At 47.9% G+C, this 12,660-nt stretch overlaps 2 protein-coding genes across 2 annotated transcripts; one reads left to right on the forward strand and one right to left on the reverse strand.

The window, feature by feature from the left end:
- On the forward strand, positions 1,982 to 3,748 carry LOC8085106 (basic 7S globulin). The gene has a single exon (XM_002439723.2). It carries the CDS (start codon positions 1,999 to 2,001, stop codon positions 3,580 to 3,582), a length of 1,584 nt encoding a protein of 527 aa, XP_002439768.2. The 5' UTR covers positions 1,982 to 1,998; the 3' UTR covers positions 3,583 to 3,748.
- On the reverse strand, positions 4,702 to 8,615 carry LOC8076878 (aquaporin SIP1-2). Its single transcript, XM_002441023.2, has 3 exons — positions 8,160 to 8,615; positions 7,797 to 8,069; positions 4,702 to 5,119 (listed from the first exon to the last, which is right to left on the reverse strand). Exons 1-3 carry the CDS (start codon positions 8,460 to 8,462, stop codon positions 4,964 to 4,966), a joined length of 732 nt encoding a protein of 243 aa, XP_002441068.1. The 5' UTR covers positions 8,463 to 8,615; the 3' UTR covers positions 4,702 to 4,963.

Consider the following 12,660-nt stretch of genomic DNA (forward strand, 5'->3'; position numbering starts at 1 on the left):
ATGAAGGATCCTGCACCCTAGCTTATCTCTACATCCTCCAACTGCCACAACCAAGTGGTAGCCACCCCTAGTCATTAGTGACTAACCTACAACCATTCAACCAGCCACAACCAGCTATAGTCAGACAGGGCCACAGTCAACGGGGCCTAGACAAGGCTAGGCTAGTGGTGCTTTGTAGTTGAACGATGGTGGGCAGGAGTAGCCAAAGGACTCTATAAAAGGCTAGGCTTGCAAAGAGAAGGCTAGGGCAAAAGCAGGGCGACACCAATCGATTTTACTTTTCCTAGGGTGGTAGAGCCAGTAACCAGCTCCCCAATGGTCAGTCTCCTAGTGTATAGAAGGGGTAGTGACAAAGAGACATGACACAAAAGTCGCAACTTTTTTATGATTGGATCAGAAAGTTGCTCCCATGTTTTATCTTTCTACGTGTATCGATTGAATTTCTTATACCAAAAAAGTGTGCAAAGATTAGGAGTTAAAATTAGAAGTTATTGGAGAGATTTTTTTTAATATATCAAAAACAAAGATTAACATTGGGTTCGAACTATTGGAGATGCATGTACATTCTAAATTATAAGTGGCTTTTTATTTATATCTTTTGACCCTGTTTAGTTCCCCATAAAATACAAAATGCAAAATGTCAACTATTTTGGAATGATGAATTATAAAATGCCAAATTTTTCAGGGTTATATTTAGTTCCATCTAAAATGCTAAAAAATTCAAGGTTAGGTGGGGGCAGTGAAGGCTCTTTTGGGTTTTTTGCCTCTTGATACCGAAATCCAAAATGTAAAATGGTAACTATTTTGCCAAAAATTTTGGATAGTGTTTAGTTTCGTTCTATAAAATGGTGAGCCAAAATCCATTTTTTTGGCTCAAATAAGGAACTAAACAGCTCCTTTATTATGTATGTAGACCTAAGGTACATTTAGATATATAAGTAAAAGAATATATTAAAAAATCAAAATGATTTATAATTTAAATCGGGTGTAGTTGTTAACCCCTTAGACCTAAGAGAGTCTTTGTAACGAGCGTGCTAATTTACTTTGAATTGAATAAAGCGAAGCTATCCTTTTCGCCTAGAAAGAAGAGAAGAGTGATTCTTTTTTTAAAAGAAGAAGAAGAAGAGAAGAGTGATGAAGCAAAGAGTTCAGCCAATCTCGCAAACGATTTGGGCTACGCTAGGTGCAGTCGAATCCGATAGCCCAAACCACGCACGTAGAAACTAGAGTCCGGTCCGGCCAGGCCCGATCGCCCGGGTGACAGAAATTGGCTGCGATGGCCCAGACATTTGCGATCTGCACACGGCCGGTTCTCCTGCTGACTGCTGAGGGCCACTCTCGAGTCAAGATGCGGAGATGCCCATTGCCGCCTGCCGGCACCCATCATCCCTGCCGGCGTGCGCAAAAGCTGAACATGGGGCGGGCACCGCTCCCGCGTGCCGCGAACGCTGAGCCGCGCCGTCCTTTTTTTGGTCGCTGCGCTTCCAATCCAAAAACCAAAAAATACACTTCCTCCCATGGTTTTCACGTTGGCCCGACTCATCGATGGTTTGCCCCGATCTGCGCCCCACGACTCGTCAGCTCAGCCGCACTAGTAGAGTAGTAGTAGACTAGTATTAGGCCTTGTTTAGTTCCCAAAATTTTTTTTAGATTCCCCGTCACATCGAATCTTTAGACACATGCATGGAGTATTAAATATAGACGAAAATAAAAACTAATTGCACAGTTTGATCGGAATTGACGAGACGAATCTTTTAAGCCTAGTTAGTCCATGATTGGATAATATTTATCAAATACAAACGAAAATGTTACAGTACCCATTTTGTAAAAAATTTTGCAACTAAACAAGGCCTTAGCATGTAGCACTAGAAAAAAAGGGTCCCAAGTAGGCGGCGACACCCCGCGTCACGTGCCGTCGGTGCGGCACCCGGCAGGAATGATAAGCCTTCGTGGCGCCTAGATCTCCCCCCATCCAAAATTCGCTCGCGCCATGCGCCCATGCAGACGCACGCGCAGTCTGCCGAGCCGCCGTGGACTTGCTGCCTCGCTCAGCCCAAAAGATACCGCCTGCCGGCACCACCAACCGCGACGACTGGGTCCATTTCGGCGTCACGCCCCGCCGCTTTCCCCTTCCGGCCTTATTCCCCACCTCCCTATAAAGATCGCTCCATGCATGCCGATATCATCACTTCACATCGCCATCACGTCCCACACGCTCACACTCACATCATGGCACGCCACCCTGCTAGCAGTGCTAGCCCTCTCGCTCTCGCGGCGGCTGCCCTCCTCTTCCTCTGCCTGCTGTCGGCCTGCCGCGCGGCCGCCGCCGGCAGCAAACAACCGATCACCGCCGTGGTGCTGCCGGTGAGCAAGGACGACGCCACGCAGCAGTACGTGACGGGGTTCCGGCAGCGCACGCCGCTGGTGCCGGTGAAGGCCGTGCTGGACCTGGCAGGAGCCACGCTGTGGGTGGACTGCGACGGGTACGCGTCCTCCACCTACACCCGCGTGCCGTGCGGGTCCACCCTCTGCCGCGGCCTCTCGCGGTCGCCGGCCTGCGCCACCACCTGCTCGGGCGCCCCGAGCCCGTCCTGCCTCAACGACACCTGCGGCGGGTTCCCCGAGAACACGGTCACGCGGCTCAGCACGGGCGGCAACGTCATCACCGACGTGCTGGCGCTGCCCACCACGTTCCGCCCGGCCCCGGCCCCCGGACCGCTCGCCACGGCGCCCGCGTTCCTCTTCGCCTGCGGGTCCACGTCCCTGACGCGGGGCCTGGCCGCGGGCGCCGCCGGGATGGCGTCGCTCAGCCGCGCCCGCTTCGCGCTGCCCACGCAGCTCGCGTCCACGTTCCGCTTCTCCAGGAAGTTCGCGCTCTGCCTGCCGCCCGCGGCCGCGGCGGGCGTCGTCGTCTTCGGCGACGCGCCTGCCTACGCGTTCCAGCCCGGGGTGGCGCTGTCCGCCACGGACCTCACCTACACCCGGCTCCTCGTCAACCCGGTGAGCACGGCGGGCGTGTCCGCCAGGGGCGACAAGTCGGACGAGTACTTCGTCGGCGTCACGGGCATCAAGGTGAACGGCCGCGCCGTGCCGCTGAACGCCACGCTGCTGGCCATCGACAGGAAGCGCGGCGGCGTGGGCGGGACCAAGCTCAGCACGGTGGCGCCCTACACCGTGCTGGAGTCCTCGATCTACAAGGCCGTCACCGACGCGTTCGCGGCCGAGACGGCCATGATCCCGCGGGCGCCGGCGCCGCCCGTGCCGCCGTTCAAGCTGTGCTACGACGGGAGCAAGGTGGGGAGCACGCGCGTGGGCCCGGCGGTGCCCACCATCGAGCTGGTCCTTGGGGACGAGGCCACGTCGTGGGTGGTGTTCGGGGCGAACTCGATGGTGGCCACCCAGGGCGGGGCGCTGTGCCTCGGCGTGGTCGACGGCGGCAAGGCGCCGCGGACGTCGGTGGTGATCGGCGGGCACATGATGGAGGACAACCTGCTGCAGTTCGACCTGGAGGCGTCGCGGCTTGGGTTCAGCTCCTCGCTGCTGTTCAGGCAGACCAACTGTAACAACTTCCACCTCGGCTAGCGGACGGTGGGTGCCACCAGCTGCTTCTTGACGGTGTCATGTCCGGTCTGTATGTCCGTCTGAGACCAGAAGAAGATGATGGTCTTGGTGATTTGGGCAGTCGCTGTCTCAATAAATTGTCCCCCGCTAGTACGGTGGTACCGTACCAAACACATGTTCAACTCTAGTTTTACGCCTGTTTGTCTCCTCTGGTGGCAGTGGCACCGTACCAACTACCAAACAGCAATGTTCAACTCTAGAAAACGGCGGATAGGCTCAGCACCGACGGCCCGGCACAGCTTGAAGCTCGCTCTGAGTATGGTTGTTCTTGCCGGTTCGTGCGGATAGGCTATAATGATATTGCTATCTGATCTGACCGATGAATAAGAGTGCTCAAGTTCAAAAAACTGTGAATGACAGTGGGCTGAGATCCAAACCAAACCCACGCCAATCCAAAACATATATATATAAAAGTCAAATCCAAACCAAATTAGACCATGACTTCAATCATCCACACCAAACCATACCACTTATGCGCTAAACCCATTAAAATACATTTCCAACCCACCATTTCACCGGCACCCCATGCTATTGTTTATATTTAGCCATAAACAAAAGCAAAAAAATAAATAGATAGAATAAAAAATCATTGTAAACTCTATTATTTACAGCCAAACCAGTTCGGCAACGGATCTAGTGCAAACTCATCTCACGTGCAAACTGTGCAAACTCTAATCTGGACCGCAGGATGTTGATCCAAGGGCGCGGAGAGATTGGGTCATTTTGCACTTAACCGCCCGCTCTTAATCACACTTTTACAAATCCCTCCTTCCACCTCTCTCATGCGCCCCCTTGGATTAACATCATGCGGTCCAGATTAGAGTTTGCATAGTTTGTACGGGAGATGAGTTTGCACTAGATCTGTTGCCAACCAGTTCAGCCCACTTTAATAGAGCTCAAACCAAACTGGCCCAACAACCTTTTCAGACTGTTTCAATCCAAACCAATACAGCCGTAAAACCAAACAAAAAAAATCGGTTTTAACCCAAACATCGTCAGGTTTAACTGTGATTTAGGTTCGTGTGGATAGGCTACACAGGCTGATCCATACAGAACCTTTTTGACCATTCGTACATGACATTTTTGGTCCACAGGTAAGGACGCAACAGCCAACATTAAAAATGTACCAGTACTGTATATATACAGGTAGACATTTCATGTTCGCATGGGGAACCTTACAATAAATGATATGAGTAACAGAGTATCACATTAATCAATCTAATTCAACATGCTGGTAAATTGAGGTAATTAAATACACCAGGAACTTATTCTTGGCGTTCCTCTAATTCTAGCAATTCATGCTGATTTATCAAATCCAGCATCCGTGACCACATGATGTTCATCATGCTTTCTTGGCCTTGGGCTTAGGTGGCGGTGCTAGGAACAAAGCCCTGAAGATCCACGCAGCAAGAATGGCACCAATGAAGGGGCATATCCAGTACACATAGAACTGCTCCCAAGTATTATGGCGATTGTTAACATACGCCCAGCCAAATGCCTGTAGATAATATTTGATCAAGATTCATGTTAAAGAAAACAGGAAACTAGAATCCTTATTTTAGCAAAGAGCGCTAAACTGAAAGTAGCCAGGAACGGAGAAATGGTTAAATGCTACAAAAACAGTAATCCAAAATCAGCTCTTATCAGATAATTACCAAAGTATTCAAAATTCAGCAATGATCTACACCACTATTCCTAGGGCAGCATTCCACTGAGGGTAGCAATGGCATATGGAACCACTCTCAGGATCCAATAGTTGTGGCCATCGCCATGTCTCATCACTCTTGTGAGGAGCGGGATCGTTCCTGTCCTTGCCTCTGTCGATCTTCTTGTCAACTTCTCAGACGCCATCCTATACACCACTCTTTAGGGCTTGTTTGGAAAATAGCAACGCCCTTCAATCCATACATATTGAAAGAGGTGGATTAGTTTCATTTCCACTCCAATCCATATGGATTGGGAGGGATTGAGTTTATCCAAACAAGCTCTTAGGTTTCCATCATGGCATTACCGGAGGTCAATTTCTCAGCTTATTGCTTGCTTTTGCAGAGCAATACCTGCACTCAGACATTGCTGCAATCTGTCTCAGCAAACATGGCATGGAAGTTACTCAACTAAACAAAGTAGAACCATTTCTAATCAGCACAAACAGTTTGAGATATTCTGCCAACATTACTCTGAATTGTAGTCTGCCAAGTTTCTTTGAAAGAGATTGTAGTCTGCCAACATTACTCTGCATTGTAGTATGCCGACCTTACTCTGTGTTTTTCCTTCTATTCGGTAATTAACTTTGTTTAGTTCACCTTAAACACATAGACAATCTTTGTCACTTATTTTCACGATGTATTGTTGTGCTCCTTTAAAATGCAGGGTTGTATCTGCAGCTATTCATTTGGAGTCTGATTAAAAAAAGGTGAAGTATGCAAAATTTTCAAAGGTTTGAGACTTCGGCAAAACAGAAACTCAGGCTCCTTTCAGGCAAGTCCGCAAGTATGTGCTCCATGTCATGCTCCAAGCAATGGTGTCCAAGCCTGGTTCCTTATATGAGATAACATCTACTCCCTCTGTTCCAAATTATAGTTCACTTTGTCTTTGTACTAAGTCAAACTTTTCTAACTTTGACTAAGTTTTTACAAAAATGTGTTAACATCTACAAGTTCAAATAAATGCAACATCAAAACATATTTCATGAAGAATATACCGAAACTAGGACAAAGCAAAGTGAGCTATAATTTGTAACAAAGTAGAATTCAGTTTGAAGGCTATATAAAATATTCTAGAAAGAAAGAAAATAAAACATTTCATTACAATATGCTAGTAATGATTAGTGGTCTACAATTTGTTAGTTTTCTAACTTTTCCATTTCAATTTATTTCAGTGCCCAGTAACTTTAATTTTTAGATGAGTGTTCCAATTATACTTTTTGGCCATAGAACAAACTGTATGAAGAATACAAATGTGTGTTCAGATTTAGACATGGAGATAAGGTGGTTGCATGATGCATATGCGTGCCTTCTCTATAGTCAGCAAACACCTATCCTATATCTCTAGAGTTCTTCTGGAATAATTTTTGTTTTCCACTTCCTATCACCATGCTGACTCCGTTAGTTGAGTTAAAAAAAAAATGAATCGCAATGTTGTGCTCTTGACTTGCAAAATAGCACATACAGGACCTTCAGGCAAAGAGACAAGAAGATGCTTCTAAAGATCAAGTATGATGATTTGGTGGTCAAATGATTCTATTCACCTTTTTCTTCTCATTGTAACATTCTGGCAGTTTCGTACAATTATTTTAGAAATAGGAAATCATGTGTTCTGTTTATTTAAACATAGTACCCAAAGAACTGAAATCCTTTCATTCAGACAACTGATTTTGCATCATTCAAGTGATATAACACTTGCTAGCAAAATAAATAATTTAATTCCATGTATGGTCTGGTGGATAATATCACACGTAATAATCCTGTGTCTGATTTAGTGGATAATACATTTTGAATAGCTGCATGTAATAATCCTGTGTCCGATTTATTATTTGCTAGTGCACATAGAATAAAAGAGGGAAACATAGCTAATGTGTATTGTTTTAAAAGAGATTGATGTTACTGGTACTATTCATCGAATTAAGGAATAAACAATTCAACTTTATTTGTTATTCTTCTAACAAAGATGATGGTTACAACAAGCATAAATCTAATTGCTTCCAGACGCCAATTTATCTCCACTGCCAATTTCTATTTTCATCAGAACATAATGCATGGGAGTCCCCTGATTTACATTTATTATAAATTATAAATTATAAATTTTCAGCTTGCTCCTACAACAGAGTTATCACACCACGCCGTCTAGCCATGTGTGGTCTCTCAAAATACGACATCCGCACATACAGTGCCAAAGCACACCACTAAATGGTATAGATCAGACTAACCACATATGTAACATTCCTGAAAGCCATCGAACATCTACAGATAGGCAATCAAGCTGCTAAAGTTCCCTGTGACGGACCAAAAGGCACAGTTATTTTCTAGTTGGGTGTTGAAATTTGCTCGCTGTATGTATAGATGGTGACAGGAAACTACCAATTGGAGTAAAAAGTATATACAAGTAATGAGCTAGCTGGTCAAACAACAGACGACAGTAGAAGGAAAAGAGAGAAAAAAAGAAAGGAAGAGACTGACATTGGCTGGGTTCATGGAAGGGCCGGTGTATGCTGCGCCGGAGAGGACGAGGCACAGGGTGCAGATGGAGATCATCCATGTCTTGATGATGGGGTTCCGGGGCCCCTTGACTATGATCAAGAGCACGGCCAGGGTGATGACGAAAGTAAGCACTAATTCGGCGATGGCACCGGTGTGGGGATCCACCTTGAGCGAGGGTCCCCCAAGCATGTGCTTGTACTGCGCCGGCATCAGCTCCGAGATGGCAAGAGCGCCGCCCACAGCGCCGGCGGCCTGATCAGTTAGTAGTACCACATCAGTCTCTGAAGAAGACCATTTCTGAACCCTTGAATTGAACTGAATCCAAATCGAAGTGAAGACTACCTGTGCCGGTAACCGGAGCGCGACGGAGAAGAGGGAGGGGCTGGTGACTCCGGCGGCGTAGAAGGCGGCGATGCCGGTGGGGTTGAAGCTGGCGCCGCCGAGTGCGTCGCAGAGGATATTGAAGGTGAAGAGGAGCACGGAGAGGAGGGAGACGGTGACCAGGAGCGCGTAGTGGACGCCCTGCAAACTCAGGTAGGAGGTCACCGCCGCCGTCGAGGCCCCCAGCGTGGAGACGCACAGCACCCACAGGAACGTCACCACCGCGTCAGCGGCAGCCGCCCGCAGCGCCGGCCCCATCGCCATCAGCGCCCGTGCTGCCCTCTGCTCTGTTGTGTTGAGTTGAGGAGAAGCAGATCGGAACTGACGGAGGAGGGGGTAGGTATACAAACGCTCTTCCCGTGCTGCATCCTATCCCCCTTCCTTTTTTTTCGGCTCGTTTGGCTCCACGCCGCAGCACATTTTGCATGGTAGAACAACCAGGCTTGTAATTAGGCCCTGTTTAGTTTCCACCTAAAAAAATTTCATCCCATCAAATCTTTAAACACATGTATAGAACATTAAATATAGATAAAAAATAAACTAATTACACAGTTTGGTTGAAAATCACGAGATGAATCTTGTAAGTCTAGTTAGACCATGATTAGCCTTAAGTGCTACAGTAACCCACATGTGCTAATGAGTAATTTGTTTTTTTATTAGTTTCTAAAAACCTCTCCCGACGTCCTTAGAGCATCTCCAGCAGACTACCTAAACCCACTACCTATCTTATTTTGGGTAGTGGATGTCAAAAAACGCACTCCAACAGTCTACCTATTTTTGTTGGCCCAACAAATTTCTCCTTTCACTACCTACTTCTGTTGGGCCAACAAATCATCCTACCTATTTTCTTCCGCACCGTTTCCTACCCATCACGATGGTTTCTTCCCTGCGACTTCCGTCCGCCGCAATCAAGAAGCCGATGTGGCCTCCCCAGCGCCCCATCCCTCCCAAGCAGACCTCCCCGGCGGCGCCCCCACACCGGATTTGGCTGCCCCCGGCGCGGCGAGCCTCCTGTCTCTTCTCGGTGTGGGCGCAAGCGCTCTCCCCAAAGACTCTTTCTAGTGCGGGCGTTGCCGCTCTCCCCGGTGGGTCGTCCCGGCACGGCGGCGGCTAGCACGCGACGGCCTTCCTTGTCCCCAATGGCGACCTGCCCTGCCCATGGCGCGGTGGCTAGCTCCGGCGTGGCAGCCAGCACCGTCATGGCGGCCTTCCCTCCTGGCGGTGAACTCTACTCTGTGCAGTGTGCGCCTCCTCCTCCTCCTCCTCCTCACCGGACCTCCTCCGCTCCAGCGTGACCTGTCCACGATGGCCTTCCTGGCACACAGGCACACGACGAGGGCGTGGGCGCCTCCCCGGCACGGGCGCATCTCCTCACCGGCGTAGAGAACAAGAGGGAGAGGATGACAGCGTGGCCCCACATGTCATTTACTCCGCAAATGAATTTTGGTAGTCTATTTTAGGTAGTGCTGCTGGAGTTTGAGGTAAAATATGAGTAGTAGAAAATTAGCTGGCTACCTAAATAAACATTTAGGTAGTCTGATTTAGGTAGCACTGCTGGAGATGCTCTTACGACACATCCGATGTGACACCCAAAAAATTTTTATCTCCAATCTAAACAGGACCTTATTATAAAAAAAACAGGCTTGTAATTATTCGATCTGGGGACCATTTGTCCTTTTATCTTGAAAGGGATTTTTTTTATGGGGGGAGCCTTTTGTTTTTTGGGGTAGCTAATTCTAGGCACAATGATACTTAAAATAAAAGAAGTTAAGATAGTACTACTGCAAAGTTCAGTAATAAAAGTTTATAAAGATGCACATTAAGGCCTTGTTCAGTTACCAAAATTTTCTAAGATTCCCTATTAGATCGAATCTTTAGATGCATGCATGAAGCATTAAATATAGATGAAAACAAAATCTAATTGCATAGTGTTGATGCAAAATTGATCTGCAAACACAAAGGGCTAATACCCGATTCAAACGTTAAGGCGTGCCAGCCGATTTGACCTTGCTATCGGCAAAGGTGATAACTCGAATACTTTAGTCCTGACAACAGCGATGCGCCCGGATGTCACGGCTAAGAGGTACTCACGCGGAACTCGAGAACACGCCGAGCTTAAGTCGACGAATTCCTAAGAACTCGTAGTAAGAAGAAAAAAGGGTGACGAAGTCGTCGAAAAGTAGATGCTGGAATATGAGTAAAAACGTATGTTTGATTGATTTCTTGATATCTGATTACAAGGTCTTAGGGCTTATATTTATACCCTGCTCAAAGAGCTACGACCAGACACGATTAGAATTCGAATTCCAAATTACACGGAACCCGTATATAAAACGATACGAATAACATAAGGAAATAATAAAACCATCCTTCGTGACAAACCGAAACTCCTCCACATGACAACTGGCAACTTCCGGACTCCTCCTTCGCGTCATCGGCAATCCCCTTGCCATAGTCATCGGCAGACCCTTTTACTTGGTCATCGGTACCATGTTACTGTCTGAGGACTTAGTCACATTCAACCCTTCCCTCATCGGCAACCATCCTTACCAGCAACCCGTATCGTACTGCCACCCTGTCCTGCCATCCTGGACACGTGCCCAAAAATGGTGTCAACACATGCCCCCCAGTTTCGGAGTATAAAACTATTAATGCTCCGAAATTCTCTGCAGTAATGATGTCTTTTCCGCAATCAATGCTCCTAATCTGGTAACCGACAACCTCAATCTGGGCAACTCTGATCCTAATCCTCCGCAGATCCCTCGAAATCCACAACTTCCCAAACGGGCATCCCTATTAGTCGTACATCGGCAACAATACCGTTACAAAGATCTGCCGATGCTCTGCCCAGGATATTCGCAAAAACGGTTACTTCCCCTCTATCCGCCCATCGGCAGGACGACCGTTATAGAATATCACCGATGGACCGACCAAAAGATCGTGCACAGTGAAATATCTTTAGATAATGACCGCTTCCTGTCAAATCACCTGCACAATCCCTGGATTATCGTGCGAACAGTTACCATATCCACTTGAGTACCCTCGGGTTTCTCGGATGTGGCAAAGAAATAAGTCAGATTTGCCCTTGTCCGTCTTGCCCTATAAATAGTTCCTTCTTGGGTACTCCTCCCCCATTACATCATTCTGCCATCCAACTTCACTTTTCCAGCGGCGGCGCCATTCTCAATCCCCAAGATCTCCGACAAGCATTCTTCTTCATCAACTCCGGCGTCTTCCAGCGTCCCCCTCACGACAAGATGGCCGTTGGCTTCGTCGTCCCTGAGGTCAGACTTTCATCTCATCCGCTGTACCTTTTTCCTGCATTCCTGTTCATCTGCGATTTACCTTACCGAATATTTTCCCTCTCCCTTTTCTTTGTATCTTTATTCCCCAAAACACCAGGAGTTATCCAACAAAATTGTCATTCCTACCGATCAACCACATCTTCAATGCCTCGGCCCCCTAGGGGATCCAGATCCAACCGACCTTATCAACGCAGAAACCAACAGGATTCCCTTTAGAGCCGAAAACTTTGCTCTAGATCTATGGAAAGACACCTTTCGCTCTTGGCCTAGCCCTACTGTAGGGTGGAAAGACTGGTTCTTGAGGGTCAGCAACTCTTATGAAGTTCAATGGGGTGAGAGGAAATTAGCTCAATGCATTAGGCTGTCCATTGCCGATATGCACAGGAACGAGTCATTGCTGATAGCCGCATCTTACTTTTGGTCAGATACTCTCAACGCTTTTGTTTTTGGCCACGGCCCTGCTTCTCCTACCCTTGCCGATGTAGCCATGCTCACTGGGTTAGACATATCTTCTGCCGATAGCACCCACTTTTTTGATACCGCCCCCAGCGCCAAAGTGGAGACTCGCGCTATCGGCGGCTGGTCAGGGTACATCCAGAAGTACCGCGGGAGAGGGCCTGTCACCATAAAGGAACAAACCACTTTTCTGAACATGTGGCTAGACAAATTTGTATTCTGTGGTCGATCGGCAGGACCGACTTCTGTCTACCTATCGGCAGCAGAAAGACTGGCTAGCGGTGGTCAATTTCCTCTCGGCCGTTATCTGCTCGGCGCTGTTTATCACCTCCTTCATCAGGTAGTCCAGAAACTCCTGCTCGGCCAACCTATCGGCAACTTGGGAGGTCCTTGGTGGTTTATTAATATGTGGCTCAACCTGCACCTGCACAAGCGCCTTGACCTCAACTTATTCTCTCAGCACTTCCCAAGAGATATAGCCGAGAACCATGTGTTGGGCGAAGAGGAATCGGCAACACGTGTCCCCCTGAACTTTGGCGAAGCTGTTATAGTTTTACCCGGTTCAGGGAACACTCCGGATCAGATCGGCCGATTCTTCGAAACGCTGTATGAGGGTCTGGCCAGAGATGAACGACCATGGCTGGCTTATGACGACCCAGACAGCATGCTCCCTCTGACCTTCAATCCGTTCGACGACGCTC

The sequence above is a fragment of the Sorghum bicolor genome, chromosome 9 (genome assembly GCF_000003195.3).
Source record: "Sorghum bicolor cultivar BTx623 chromosome 9, Sorghum_bicolor_NCBIv3, whole genome shotgun sequence".
NCBI classification, from domain to species: domain Eukaryota; kingdom Viridiplantae; phylum Streptophyta; class Magnoliopsida; order Poales; family Poaceae; genus Sorghum; species Sorghum bicolor.